The sequence below is a fragment of the Calypte anna genome, chromosome Z, assembly GCF_003957555.1.
Source record: "Calypte anna isolate BGI_N300 chromosome Z, bCalAnn1_v1.p, whole genome shotgun sequence".
NCBI classification, from domain to species: Eukaryota; Metazoa; Chordata; class Aves; order Apodiformes; family Trochilidae; genus Calypte; species Calypte anna.
In genome coordinates this window covers 27,835,328-27,850,550 of record NC_044274.1, presented here as the reverse complement: position 1 = coordinate 27,850,550, position 15,223 = coordinate 27,835,328, and the positions used below count along the sequence as shown (strand labels likewise).

The window sequence follows — 15,223 nt, the reverse complement described above, 5'->3', positions numbered from 1 at the left end:
AACAAAGTATGTTTCTGGGCAGTAAAGTGTCCAAGAAAGTAATGCTACCTGTGGCTACCTTTTCAGAGTGTAGAGGTTTTTAAGTACTCTTCCATGCTTCAAAATAAAAATCAGTATTTAATTCTTTTAAAAATATTAATTGCATATAAGCATATCTGTCTGGTAGTTGTGCATACTGTCTTATTACAGAAACTGGAAAAGAAAAGAATGAAATGAATAATACAATGAAGTTCATACTACATAACCTTTGCAAGAGTACATTAAATTACCCCACATACATACATACAGTATTAATCGCTGGGCAACAGTAACTGTTTTTGCAATTATTATTTTATTTGCTTAATTCATGCCTCAAAAGATTACAAAGGTTCATAGACTCACAGACTCACAGAAAGTAAGGGGTTGGAAAGGACCTCAAAAGATCATTGAGTCCAACACTCCCTGCCAAAGCAGGGTCACCTATAGCAGGTCACACAGGAACACATCCAGGTGGGTTTTGAATGTTTCCAGGGAAGGAGACCCCAACCTCCCTGGGCAGCCTGTGCCAGTGCTCTGTCACCCTCACAGTGAAAAATTCTTCCTTATATTTATACAGAACCGCCTATGCTCCAGTTTATAACCATTGCCCCTTGTCCTATTGTTAGTCACCCCTGAGAAAAGCTTGACTTGGTCCTCCTTATTTTTTTTGAATCGGCTGGGTTGGAAGGGACCTCAGAGATCATCAAGTCCAGCCCTTGATCCACTACTGCTGCAGTACCACATCCAGTCTCTTTTTAAATATCTCCAGGGATGGAGAATCCACTACTTCCCTGGGCAGCCCATTCCAATGCCTGATCACCCTCTCCATAAAGAAATTCTTTCTAATGTCCAACCTAAACCTCCACCAGCACAACTTGAGACCATGCCCTCTTGTCTTGCTGACAGTTGCCTAGGAAAAGAGACCAACCCCCACCTGGCTCCCACCTCCTTTCAGGGAGCTGTAGAGAGTGAAGAGATCTCCTCTGAGCCTCCTCTTCTCCAGACTGAACAGCCCCAGCTCCCTCAGCCTCCCCTCATAGGGTTTGTGCTTGAGTCCCTTCACCAGCCTGGTTGCCCTCCTTTGGACCTGCTCCAGCACTTCAATCTCCTTCCTGAACTGAGGGGCCCAGAACTGGACACAGGACTCGAGATGTGGCCCCACCAGCACTGAGCACAGGGGCAGAAATCCCTTCCTTGGACCTTCTGGCCACACTGTTCCTGATACAGGCCAGGATGCCACTGGCGTTCTTGGCCACCTGGGCACACTGCTGGCTCATGTTCAGCTTCCTGTCAGCTTTTCCTCAGCTTGCCATAAAGCTGCATGAAATCTGCTTACTGGCTCTCAGTGTGTTTTAAAAACCCTGGGAAATGTTTACAGTAGGAATTTGAAGTTGGTGTAAAGAATTTAATTTCCGAAGTAAGGACAATTGTGTGTTTCACCTCCAGAAGTATCAAACAAAAAAGCATAGTTGCATTTGACTGTACGCTCCCACCCAGTCTCAGCTTCCAGTGCTTCAGACACTACTTTCCTATTTCTTGGTGGACCCTGAAGTTTTAAGTCTTTGTAAGACAACAAGAGACCAGAATTATCCCATGGGAAGTCAGGCATATGTTTTTCAGGTGATTGCCTTTATGTGCCACAAACACAAAGGTGCAGAGAGCATAAGGGTTTGAAAATCTCTCAGGAAAAAATGTGCCTGCTCTTTTCCCTTTGTAGATGAAAGGCATCTTCTTTGATAAAGGAAGCTGAACAACAAACTGAACTTGCAGCAGTTTAAGGAGCTCATTTTTTTGAACTTAACAGCACCACAAACAGATGTGAGAAAGTCTTCCACTGCAGTACCAGAAAATAAAAGATAAAGGAAGAAAAGGGTTGAAACCTGGCTCCACCTGTAGCACTCTTGTTAAACTAATAATATTCACTTGCTATCACATTTTTAACCTAAGACAAAGTTTTCCCTTCCTTCCAAAGAATAAATTACACTTAGAAATTCTACCTCACAACAGTTCATTAGCATTTTTCAGCTCCAATATTGCAAGCAGATAAAGGTATTTGTTAGGCTGTCATGCTGAGAGAGGTCTAAGATTAAAAAGAAGATAATTTAGTCTGAATAATTAATGGAAACCAGTATCACAGCTGTTTTGCTGGATATTTTACTGATCCTTATTAGCATAAACAGTAAAATTTTTAAGTGAATAATAAAACAGTATCAACATCTTCAACTGAAAATGTTCTCAAAGTCCAATTAAATTACTTTGATAATGCTGAAAAACTGCAGAATTTAACACATCACTGTCAGGTGATCCTTAGTCCAGAACAGAAACTCGAGTTGCATGATTATGGTTGCCAAGTTAATCATGCGAACTCTACATAGATTCTCCACTCATTTATTCTGAGAAGCACACTTTTCGTCTAGCTGCGGACACTTCCTTTGTGTGCTCCCCTTACTTTCATAAGCAGGACTTTCCCTATTGTCAGTTTCCTTGCTTCAGTTTCTCAGGATGTATCCTGGCTTCCTGGGGAAATGCTGTTTTCTTCTCGAGTAGGTTATCTTCTGTCCTTCCCAACCTAAGACATTCTATGATTCTAACTGTAGCTCATGAAGGGTAAAGTCAGTTGTGGATTCTATTATTTCCATGGCAGTATTTCTACACTGGTTGTCAAAATGAGAAGGGACACAAGTACAGCTAGTAGATCTGTAATACACAGATGGACAGTCTCACTTTCAGCTGAGGTCCTGCAACCCTCACCCTATAGTAGAGGCAAGATGCATCTTCAGTGTCACTTTGTGTCCTACTGACAATTCTCTGCCCTGAATTTCCAGCAGACAATTCACATTTCACAATTTATCTCTGCCACGGGATATAAAGACAAGACAGTCCATGTTTTCAACTTAGGCAAGATCTGTTCTGCACACGATTCCAGACCAGAGAAATGGTAGTATAGGCCCATGCTCCTTCTCACTTGCCTTGTCTCAGAGCTCCCATAAGTGCCACAGCTGTACTGTGAGTTTATGTTCAAACCTGTGGATGTGAGGCAAGCTGAACTCTGCAGAACAATATAACCTAAAACGCACCCATGCAAACCCCAGTGTAGTGCAAAATCTGAAGGGGAAAATAGAAAATGAGTTTGTGACCACTGGGATGGTAATTCATCACTTTGACATAGTAATTCTTTATAAAAAGTTATGGGGTGAAAATAAGAAAAACACTGAAGAAATAATCAGAAAACCTGAGATGCACATCTCAAAGACATGCTCTCTCAATCATACTGAAATTTAGGCATCTTAAGTGGGGTAAGAAATTTGAGAATTTACCCGTATTGCAGAAATCAGTGTTTATTTTCAGGTCAGAATCTTACTTGAAACAAACCAAACCAAAACAAGATAAAAAAAAAAGCAGTCTCTGCAAAGACACTCAAGTACTCAGAAGTTTCTGTCTTTCTATGTGGATAGCAGACAGAAAGTCTGCTAGCCTGCTCTTTTCCAGTTTGTCTTCTTTTAAGGCATCATCAAGTTTATTCACATTTTATGGCTTATAATAGGCAATCAAACCACACTCATATTTGCTGATTTATGATTTTACAGCTTTTAGAAATGCACCTGTATTTCTGGATTTTATCACAATTGCTCTTGTGCTTTCCAGCAAAATTCAAAGGGTATTCTACTCAATCTGCCCAGTAACTCCCAATTCCAAAAGAAACACTCTGCAGCACACAGGTACACTGACTTTCATACTTCTAGCCACACATATTTTTTAGCATGACAAAACCCTTTTGCTACCTTGCCTAATTTTATAGATAAAGGTTTTGAAAATTTGTATCTATATTTTTTCAGTACTTTTTCTGAGAGTCCCTGTGCAAAGATAGAAGAGCTCAATCTTCACAGAAACAAAGGTATAGGTGTGTTACATACCATAGTCAGTGATCTTACAGGATACCAAATACAGCTCTTTCAGGTTCCGGCCTTCTCTGGCAATCACCTCCACACAGCTGAAAGACACATACAGTAAAAATTGTCTTAGTTAAAAGACAGAAGATCAGTTTTCAATAGCAAGAGCACAGTCCACAAGCTTAATGTATTGTATCTCAGTTTCTTCATGTTGTGACTTAAGTTTAATATTGTTTAATACAATTCACTGAAAATGCATATGACTACAAGTATACACTGGAGGAAAATACTATCATTCATTCAATGTTTTTATTTCACTATTCCCATGTTTATGAATATGTGAGTTGGCTGAAATATATGCAGCCATATCCTTTGAAAATAATCCATGTAATGGATCCATGTAATAAATGTAAATTTCCATTTCTTTATTATCGAGTAACTTTGGAAAATATCTATTACAAGGTTTAAGATTTGAGGGTTTTTCCTCTAAGGAAGAAAAATAAATGAATTTTAATGAGGACAAAAGACTAGACAATGTAATTCTAAATTAATGCTTGTATTTCTTTAGTCATGATTGCAGGAGCTGGCATTCATCAGGTCATGAAATGCTAGATGCCATTGATGTTTCAGTATGTTGCTGCAGAAGTTTGCACAGATAAGATCTCACTTGTTTGCCTTCTCAATACTATGATGAATTTACAATGAAACATAGAAGTTTTTTCTGTTGATTGCTTTTATTGATTTCTGGTACGCAAGAAAACTAGTATGAATATGAAAATAGCCTTGTAAAATAGGTTATTATATACTTGAAATCATGTCTATATTAATGGTATGCTCACAAGTACATTTTTCTGAATGTATCGCTGAAAAATACTGTTCATAAAATATATTTCAATTGCATTAATGCAAAATGCAGTACTGTTCATTAGATTAGCTAACATGACTCCTGTACTGTTATCAACACAGAAATATTTGTATGTGTATTTTATAGGATAAATCATAACAGTTTCCTCTGATTGAAAATTCGCATCTTTAATTTCCAGGTCAGTTACCCCATTATCTACTCTATCTCTTAAATCAACCCTCCTACAGTACACAAAATTAAATTAGCTGTCAATTTTGGAATAAGTAGCTATTGCTGAATTTGTCACAACTTGGAAAAAACACCTGCATCCTCAGGGATCTTTTTCCTCTGCTTACCACCATTAATAGATTATCTCCCAATCTGATTTAACTGCTCATGCTGCCGATTTTAAAGGCAACCTCTTAATTCTTATAGCTTACAATAGCCCAACAACTGAATGACAGCCCTTCATGTCTATCTGCACCCTCTCATTCTTTCTTCTAAAATCTGGAACAGAAACTCACTACTACTAATAAAATAGCACACCTCTGACAGACTATCTAAATCAAAGTTCCTTTATCACTATTATAAATTTCCAACCTTTGAACATTCTGAGGCTCTAGTATTTAGAATAGTTGTGCAATGTTTGTTAGTTGTAAAAGCTTGCCTTATATTATGAATACACAAAGAAAGGAGATAAATATTTAACCTGGTAACATGAAAAAAATTCCATGGTGAACCTGCAGATTCTAGACTCACTTAAACCTGCAGCAAAATATCCTCAGAATTACACATTTCCATCAGGTTGTTTTCCCCCCAAATTAGAGAGGATTTAGATTATTAAGCACATTCTAGATACACGAAAAGCTATTCTTTTCCTTTTAGACACTTTTCTTAATGACTTTGATAACAGGCACATCAAGATCTACTAGGCTACCAGAAAGTGTTCTTATTATTTCTTTCAGAAAAGTACTTCCTAATAATGAGATTTTATTACTGATATTAGTAATATGAACAAATAAAAAATCATTAGCTTGTATTTGATTAGACAGTATTCTCATTAGACATCTCCACACACAAGATATAATTGAAAAGTAAATGGACATTGAAGTTAAAAGAAGATTTTACTGATTCTTTATCACACACATAATTCAGCAGAGTACTGAGGTTTTGAAGCACTGCTTACCTCAGATAAAAATTCTGAACCTACAAAAATATTTTGATACTACAGACAAAAAATACAATAGAGTCACCAGACACAACTGCACGTGCATCTAGTTTGGAGATGAAAAAATTTAAATATAGTTGAAATATGAAATTTTAAATTTTTTTTGTCTGCCCTCTGTAACTTCCTTAAGGCAACTTGTTTTCAGTTTTAATTTCTATTAACCTATAGATCATCCCCATCTAAAAAATGTGCACAGACAAAAGAAACACTTTATAAACTGGCCTCACCAGTTTCTGCTTTGTAGAGTATCATACAATACATAACTGTTAGTAACAACTGATTTCTTTACCACATGAGGGAAAATACAGAGTAGTAGTGCATTTATTACTTTTAACTTTTAATCTTTGTTAAACATGACAGCAAATAAAAAGGTTAGAAGAACAAAATTAGATTAACCTTTTCTAGAAAGCAAGGATCAAGTCATGTTAATTCTGTTGCAATAATCCATCAAAATTATATCAGATTATTGATATATTTGTCTTTGGAAGTCTTTATGTCCACAATGTTGCTGAAGTAGACAACAAAGAAGCCCAACCATGACATATCAGCATAATAGCGGTAAACAAAAGACTGAAAGTTTGTATTTAAAGCAAATGACAGAAATGAGCAAAACTGATAACTGAGCATGAGAAAACTTGGGCACTAACCCCTATCTGTCAGGGAGCTAACATGATGTCTCTTGGAAATTTTAACAACAGCTATGTGGCAGAATGATCTTTCTCAATATCTTAACCCAAGATTGAACAGGCTTTTATCAGGTCATTTTACTAATTTTAGTAACAAAAGGGTATGCAACATCTAAAGGAAGCAGTGAAAGTTACAGCAGCATGGATATACCTTCAACCTTTTTTTTCCCAAATGTATTAAAATATAAATATTCTTTCGGGAAAAAAGTAATTTTTTTATACTCCAAATAACTTATTACCAAAAATGAGACAAAGCTTCATTAGGGAAGACATAAAGAAATAAGACTAAAATTAGAGACTTGATAATACAAAATTCTGGATCGGAGCTTGCCAAAGCTAAAATCTCTTCACTTCGTACTTCGTAAATACGTATTATTTAGAACCATGTAGAAGATGAAAATACCAAAACAAAGAACAAGAACCACTTATTTTTCTCAAGAAACTGCTTATTCATTACAGTTGAAAATACTACCTACAAAATTCTCATGCCGAGCTTTTCATAGAGATACTCAATATTTTATGAATGCTGCTATCTTATAGACTGATGTGCAATTCAGTTCTATTGTGTTTCAATTTAAAAATAAGAAATCAGTATCACACACTGAAATTCACAGGGCAACCACAAACAAGAAAAAGGCAAAGAGCAGAAATCGATTTCACATAAACAAGCCAATCAAGCAATATTTCAGAAAGGAAGAATATAACTAAAACCATAACTACCTACTTTTAATACAAAACATGTTTACCACAGATATTTGTTAGACAATTAGAGCTTGCTCAGCACTGTGGTGTTGAGCACATCAACATTCCAACATCCCAAAGCTAACTGTATTAAGAAAATAACAAACCTAATATTGTTTCTTATTGTTTTAATTTCTAGAAAGTCTTCCTATTTGAAAAGATAAATAAATCTCAAGAAGAAAAAGAATCTAACTATAATGTTGGTAAAATTACAGCAATTGGTACCAGGAAAAAACTCTCAATCTGGGTTACAGAAACTATGGAAATCAGTGTATTAACATGTACTTGCATATACTGATATTCCAAGCTAGTCTGTGTACATAACAAAAAATTACTTAAGTGTACAAAGATTTACTGGTATAAAACTTCTCTACAAAGAAGTCTCTTCTTCAAAAGCAACAAAACTGCATGACTGAGACACCAATATGTCTAGTGATAACTTGGAATTTAGGTCATCCTTTGGATTTCTCCCACATACAAATCTGTGCAATGAATTCACAAAGTCGAAGTTTATGACTTCCCATGATGTACTACAAAATGCAGAAGCTTAAAAATTATTCACAGAATTACAGATTAGAAAATAAGCCATTCAAAACCCTGTAAATTTCTTCTTTTAGCCAATTGATCCCTATATTCTTTGACTTAAATTAAAGTTTAAGGTTAACGAATAAAAACTGCGCAAGCTTGTACCTAAAAAAAAAGATACAAAAGATCATTTAGTTATGGAAAATAATCGTCTTTTCTATATACATGTATGTACAGCTTTTATAGTTTTGGTCTAATTCTAGAAACACTGGAAAATTGCATTTGTGAGAAACGAAAGGAACTAATGAGAAAATATGACCACAGTATTTGTGGTATACCTAAGTGGCCCTGGAAGACCTTGTTACAGTCTGAGATGCTTCAGCACAGAGTGAAGCTAATTGGAGCTGTCATATACCGGTTAAGAGCTCACAATTTAAGGGAGTGAGTTTCATTCACCATAGAGGTGTAAAAAACCCAAAATGTTAACATACTTCCTTGTTTAAGATTCAAAATGAATGTCAGATTGTTTATATGGCTTCTTTCCATTTGACTGTCATACATTTGCCTGAGCAGGAAAGTGAACACCTTACTGCCCTTCTAAATGTATCTCACAATACAACTGGGAACCAAAAGAGAGACAGGAAATAACAAGGACACTAAAATACACAATGGAAAAGAAGAAACCTTTCACAAAGAAATCACAGAATAATTGGGGTTGCAAGGGACCTCCAATGGTCATCTAGTTCAACCCCTCTGCAGTAAGCAGGGACACCCTCAACTAGATCAGGCTGCTAAGAGCCTCATCAAGTCTCACTTTGAATATCTCCAGGGATGAGGCCTCAACTACCTCCCTGGGCAGCCTGTTACATTTTTCCAACACCATCATGGTGAATAACTTTTTCTAAGCATCCAATCTAAATCTACTCTTCTCTAATTTAAAACCATTGCCCCTCGTCCTATTACTCCAGGCCCTTGCAAACAGTCCATCTCCAGCCTTTCTGTAGGCCCCCTTTAGGTAATGGAAGGTTGCCATTAGGTCTCCCTGAAGCCTTCTTTTTTCCATGCTGAACATCCTCAGCTCCTTCAGCCTGTTTTTGTAGGAGAGGTGTTCCAGTCCCCTGATCATCCTTGTGCCCCCCTCTGGATCTGCTCCCTCAGGTCCATGCCTTCCCTCCAGAGCTGGATGCAGTACTCCAGGTGAGGTCTTACCAGAGCAGAGTGAAGTGCCAGAATCACCTCTCTTGATCTGCTGGCCACACTTCTTTTGATGCAGCCCAGGATGTGATTTGCCTTCCGGTCAGCAAGTGCACAGTTTGCTCATGTTCATCTTTTGATCCACCAGCACCCCCAAGTCCTTTCTGCAGGGCTGCTTTCTAAAACCTCATCCTCAAGCTTGTTCTGAAAGTGTGGGCTGTTCTGATCCAGGTGCAGGACCCTGCACTTGGTCTTGTTGAACCTCATGAGGTTCACCTGCACCCACCTCCCCAATTTGTCCATGCCCTTCTGGATGACATCTCATCCCTCTGGCTTACTGGCAGCACCATTCAGCTTGGTGTCATCTGCAAACATGCTGATGGTGCACCCAATCTCACCGTCTGTATTGCTGATGAAAATATAAAACAGTACTGTTATATGTATATATGTATACTATGAAATATATGGATGTCCTCAAACAACAGTTTTTCAAAGGTTGTTTCAGGCAAAAATGTATGTACAAAATAAAACTCACAGTCACTGGTTTTGATTACCTGAACATTCCTATGGAAGGCAATAATGCAGTGTAACAACAAAGTCTCTCCCATAACAAAATAAGACTTCTTGTCACAAAGGCACATATATAGTCCTAAGAAATGGGTTAAATCTGAGGCCTTCTGCCCTCAGAAAAAATAAATTGAAGGTCAAAACAGTGAAAGGACTAAAAATTTCCTGACAAATCTATAAACCCATGTACATCCTGATAAATAATGAACTTCACATGATAATTGATGCATGCTCTTGGTTCAGGAGTCACATTTATTTATAATTTTATTTATATTATGAGCAACATATCAAAATATACTCTACAGTTCTCAGGCTAGACCAGTATGCTAAGATCTCAAAGTAAACCTTATATGTGATATTCGGTATATTTCATATGTAGCACACTACCAGAATTTAACACAAATTTTAGCTGAGAAAAAACCTCCATGAGTACTAAAATCTTAAAAGTCACAAGTCTAGAAGCCACAAAGTACTTTGTAAATCTCAATAAGAATGTCAAGGTTCTTAAACACTTAATTTAAACCTATAGAGAATACACTGGAACAGCAAAGAATTTTAGAAAAAAAATGCTTAAAGGCAATTTTCAGAACGTCTACATTATATAATTATGAATTTCTTTTCATTAGACTGTCTGGCCAGCTTTTCTATTACCATTACACGGTGCAGAGAAAGCAACAGAAAACCAGCTTGATAGTATTGCCTGGTTTTTGTATGAAGTAAAATTGCCTCCTTTTAACTCAGGCAAGATACCAGCAAAAATATTTACTAGAAGCTGAAAGCACATTATTTCTTTTTATATGCCATACTCTTAGCTGATCGCCAATTATATTCTCTAAATACAGATTTCAACACCAGCTAATAATGTATGACTTTTTATTTTTATTTATTTATTTATTTATTTATTTATTTATTTTATTTTATTTTTTTAACTCTTAAAAGTATATAACAGAGTAACTTTTCATGTAATCATACTGGAAAACAACCAGGCTAGATAGAATACTAGGATATACTGTGTCCTTTTAAACTGCAGTGAGCAAACACGGCAGTGTTCAGTAACTGGAAAAATTGAAAGTGAGCAACTTCAAATAAAATGCAATGAAGGGGACAGTTGCTTATGTTCCTGATCTAAAGTACCATGAAAAATCAATCATGAAATTAATCTAAATTGCTGTTGTAGGTAAAAATACACAAGTTCCAACTGGCACAGTTAAAATCTGTAAAAGATGCTATATCTAAATCGAGAACCCGCATTTTACATAGTGATTTGTAATTTGTAGGGTATGTAATTTGTAAAAAGTTAGCTTTATTAATCAAGCCTTAAGACTGAACCCTGTGAAAACTTTGAATCTGAAAGAAAATGCAGTTTCCTAAACAGTTAAGCAGGAACAAAAACAATTTTTAGCACCCTGAACATATTTGCAGAATTTATGTCCAAAAGCACATAAAAATTGTAATTTTGCTTTATCTAAATGTGATTACAGATCTTTTATACAGTAAGATTGTAAGTGAAGAATTGTTTTTTTTAAATCCCTCCTGTCACAGGTTCTCCTGAGTCTTGTTGAGATCGTTCTGATTTTTTTAGGGCATTGAGCATGCTGGCTATTATTTACATTTGGTGTATCACAGGATTGTTTAGAAACATCACTTGTTATTTCCCTGCACCCTCCATCTGTGCATGGTGATGTCTCACTGGCTACCCCAAAATCTCGTTGTTCAAGTGTAATAAATCACAAGCCAAAAGAAGATAAAAATAGTTTAAGAATTAGTAGAAGGACTTTGCCTGAAATATTGAAGGACTACTTCTTGAAATTAAAAGTGGGACTTTGACTGAAACAAATGACCACACCCCCACAATTCATACCATGTTTCTCTGTTCACTGGTGTAAATAGCCTTAATTTTGACAGTCCAAGTTTACATGACTTTCCATCAAGCCTCAGCTAACTTTGCACTGAAACAGAACACAGCCATCTAATTCCTTAATGCAGTGGCAGCTATGATAGTGATTATAATGTTCTGCTGCAAGAGAAACGGCTTCAAATGATTTCCTAAATTGATCCAACTGAACCTACAAGGGTGTAACTGTCTAAATCATTAGGCATTATGTAGCCAATTAAAATCAATGTATTCAAAAAACATGGAAATTTCCATGGGTTGTATTTCTGCCTCTCTGGAGAACTCAGGCAAGTATTCTGTGATGTATTCATAAATCATATGTAACTATCATTCCATATTCCATTGAATTTTTAATAAACCATTATTAATAAAATATATTTTAAAAATGCATGAAATTACTTAACGGCAGATCTATCTTTCCCCGCTTTCCTGTAGTAATATATTTAAAACAGGGTTTGAGCAAGCCACATTTATTTCATTCACAATTTCAAAGATAATACTTTTCATTCTAAATATATTGTACTAAAGTAATAAATGCTGCTGGACTGAGGATTTCCAATGAAAGGACACTGTTGCCACATTAATCCTAGCTCTACAACTTGGCAGTCAGTTAAACGAGGTCAAAAAGAGTTGAAACTCGCCAGTCTCTCTATGTAAAAAGTCATTTCTCTATAACATTAGCACAGGCACATTTCCTCACTCACCAGGGAAGATGAGGGAAAAGCGAAGTAACTAGTGTGTGTGCTTAATAGAAACAGTGGGGGACATGAAAACATTACGAATTTTCCATATGTGCAACTCTGAGAAATCACAGAAGGACCAGTACTAATAAGATATGAGCTCACTTGGCATTTTCACTCCCAGACAGTGAGACAATCTAGACAGCAGAACCATGCTGATGGTCAGCTGGAGCAAACACGTCCACCATTCTATTCAAAGTTTCAGGTTATTAGGTAATTAATTCAGAGCATCTATTGCTTGTTAAAGTTACTCTGACAACTACTGTGTTTAAAATATATCTATGGCTGCCATTGTATTTCCTGTACTTCATTAGGAAGAGCAGAAGGGGAAATAATATTAGCACATTCTGTATTTTAAGAACAAACACTGTGTCAGGGCACATCTAGTTTTCAGGAGCATCAGCTATGCAGTAACATAGTCACTGACAAAGATAACTTGAAAAGATTATGCTCTCACTGTCTTAGTTCTGATTAAATTACTAGTTTCCAAGGTTCACATGGAAGCCCCATATAACTCCTGGATTACTGGAAGAACACATAACGCTTAGTAACCTGCTTATACCTCAGATAGACACTGGTAGATTTGACTTTCAATTGGCCTCTAGATACCAACTTTTGGAGGAGACCTGAAAAGTTTTTTTCTTAGTGCAGGATTAGAATTCCATTAGGACATGAACGGGCAGCCGAGGCAATCCACAATGCACAGGCAATGTGTCCATGTCAGATGGAAAGATGACTTTCTACCTGTTGCTCCAATTTCATTTTTTGTCTGGTACTTCTTACTTTCAGCATCAGCTGCAAAAAACTGTGCAACAAAAACCAGCCAGATTCTTCATATTCACGTTGCAGCCAGTCGTTACACAACTGCATTTATGAAGTTTTCAGTAGGGCAAATACATCAATACACAGAATCCTAATGCACTTTTTTTTGTTTGGGTTTGTTTGTTTGTTTGTTTCTGGTTTTTGTTTCAGTGACTTTGGGTTTAATTCTAGATTTAATAAATATTTCACTTATTATTTTCTTCTGGCATGAGGATGAATTCTTCATATATGTGGCTAAACTCAGTATCTCTAATGGGTTTGTTAACAAAATGACGATTGTTATTTCTCTTGTATCAATTAGCAGAGCTCATACACCTTAAAACTGTTCTCCACTGACTTCGATGTTAACATCTTTTCCCATCTGACTTGTTTGTGTGGCTCTAGCAGAATTCATCATTGCATTCTAGGCACTTCAAGATATGATTTTCATCATCATGATGAAACGCAGGCAAAATACTTTCAAGCTAATTCCATCTCCTCTAATCCAATGAAAAAAATTACCTATTCTGTGATGTGATTTGGGACCACACAACGTTATGTTGGCGATGCAACATAACTTAGATTAGTGTAAAATAATGTTTCTATGTTCAGATGAAGCAACCAGCTGAAGTAGCAGATCATAAAGGGTACAAGTTACATGTCACAGGAATACCAACATCATATTCTCTCCTGAAATTTCAGCAGTCTGTGACAGATCTAAACAGTCTAACAGAATCTGTAATTTGGGGTGCAAAGATACCTTTAAATTGTAATTCGGTTAACAGTAATTTAATTTTGTACCTGCAACTCAAAAAAAAAAAAAGTTTGTAAATTGTTTGCTTCTTATAAATATGTCATATATATTTGATTTTAACAAAGTAAGATTTTCTGGACCTTTTGAAGCTGCAAATAGTGCAGGATATGACAGTCTGTTTCTTAATGGAATTTTGCTGATAGACTTTATTTGATGTCTGGTTACAGTTTGTATTTTTCCCTTTAAAAATTATAATTGATAAATCTTGGCCAACAAAGATTCCTTCTCATTGTTACAAGCAGAGGAGTATGCTCATGTTAAGAATGCTATCTCAGAAAGGTACAAGAAAGAAATCTCTGAATCAGAATTTATATTTCACATGAATGATCTCCTGATGAGGGTTAGCTTATTTTTCTAAATATTTACATGGTAACATTAAAGAGTCTGCTTCTATCACTGCATCATCAAGACCTCTGAACTCTGTACTTAAATAGAATACTACATGTGTAAGTAAACAATTAGCAAGCAGGCTCAATTTAGATAGAAACTGTAATGTTTATGATGTAGTTTGCTGTCTTCATGATCTTCTTTAATGAGAAGCTTCTCAGAGTTAAAAAAAAAAAAGTTCTATGTATTGCAAATGTTTTAAGATTGAAATATTACACCTTCAAAGATATATTTAAAATAATTAACACATTAATATTTCTAATGACTAGCATAGAGAAAAACACATCATATATACAGTATTATGCATAGTTTCTATAATTCTGTTAATATATGATTTTCCCATTTTGTTCATAAAAGAATATGAAAACAATGTAAAATGACATTGTAGTAGCTAGTTGTGGGCAGATACACTGGAGAGAGGAAGAGGTTTTACAGGATCTGATTCCACCCTTTACTATAATTGCCAAAGAAAGCACTGGTACCTTGTGTATATAACTTAGAGATACATAAGGTGAACGTAAGCCAGGTCACTAATACAATGGTAGCCTTCTCCTAAGTAGAAACCTCCAAGTGTGAATACAAATGTTTTCATGTCAGGGGGGGTTATGGCTGCAGTCACACTCTGACTACAGCACAAAGAGCTGTAACTAATACGTAAGTTGACAAGAAATGCTTTCTGGAGCACTCGTCGTCCATCAGAAATAATTAATTTCAAAAGTACACTGCTTTTCAGTGGCTCTGGTTCAGAAATTGTATAGTATTTTGTAATTACTAGACCAGTGTGAATCTTCTACCCATGGATTTCCGTGATATCAATTTCTTTTAAAAGGAAATTTAATTAATTGCATTTTGGATATGAAGAGCAGTTATTAATGGACAATTTAGAAGAATAGT

At 36.0% G+C, this 15,223-nt stretch overlaps 1 protein-coding gene across 1 annotated transcript in view; it reads right to left on the bottom strand.

The window, feature by feature from the left end:
- Window positions 1-15,223, bottom strand: part of FBXL17 (F-box and leucine rich repeat protein 17) — a 243,167-nt gene that overhangs the window by 82,186 nt on the left and 145,758 nt on the right. Inside the window, exon 7 of the mRNA XM_030466773.1 lies at window positions 3,933-4,009. Within this exon, the coding sequence (XP_030322633.1) occupies window positions 3,933-4,009 (77 nt within the window). The remainder of the gene's footprint in view (window positions 1-3,932; window positions 4,010-15,223) is intronic.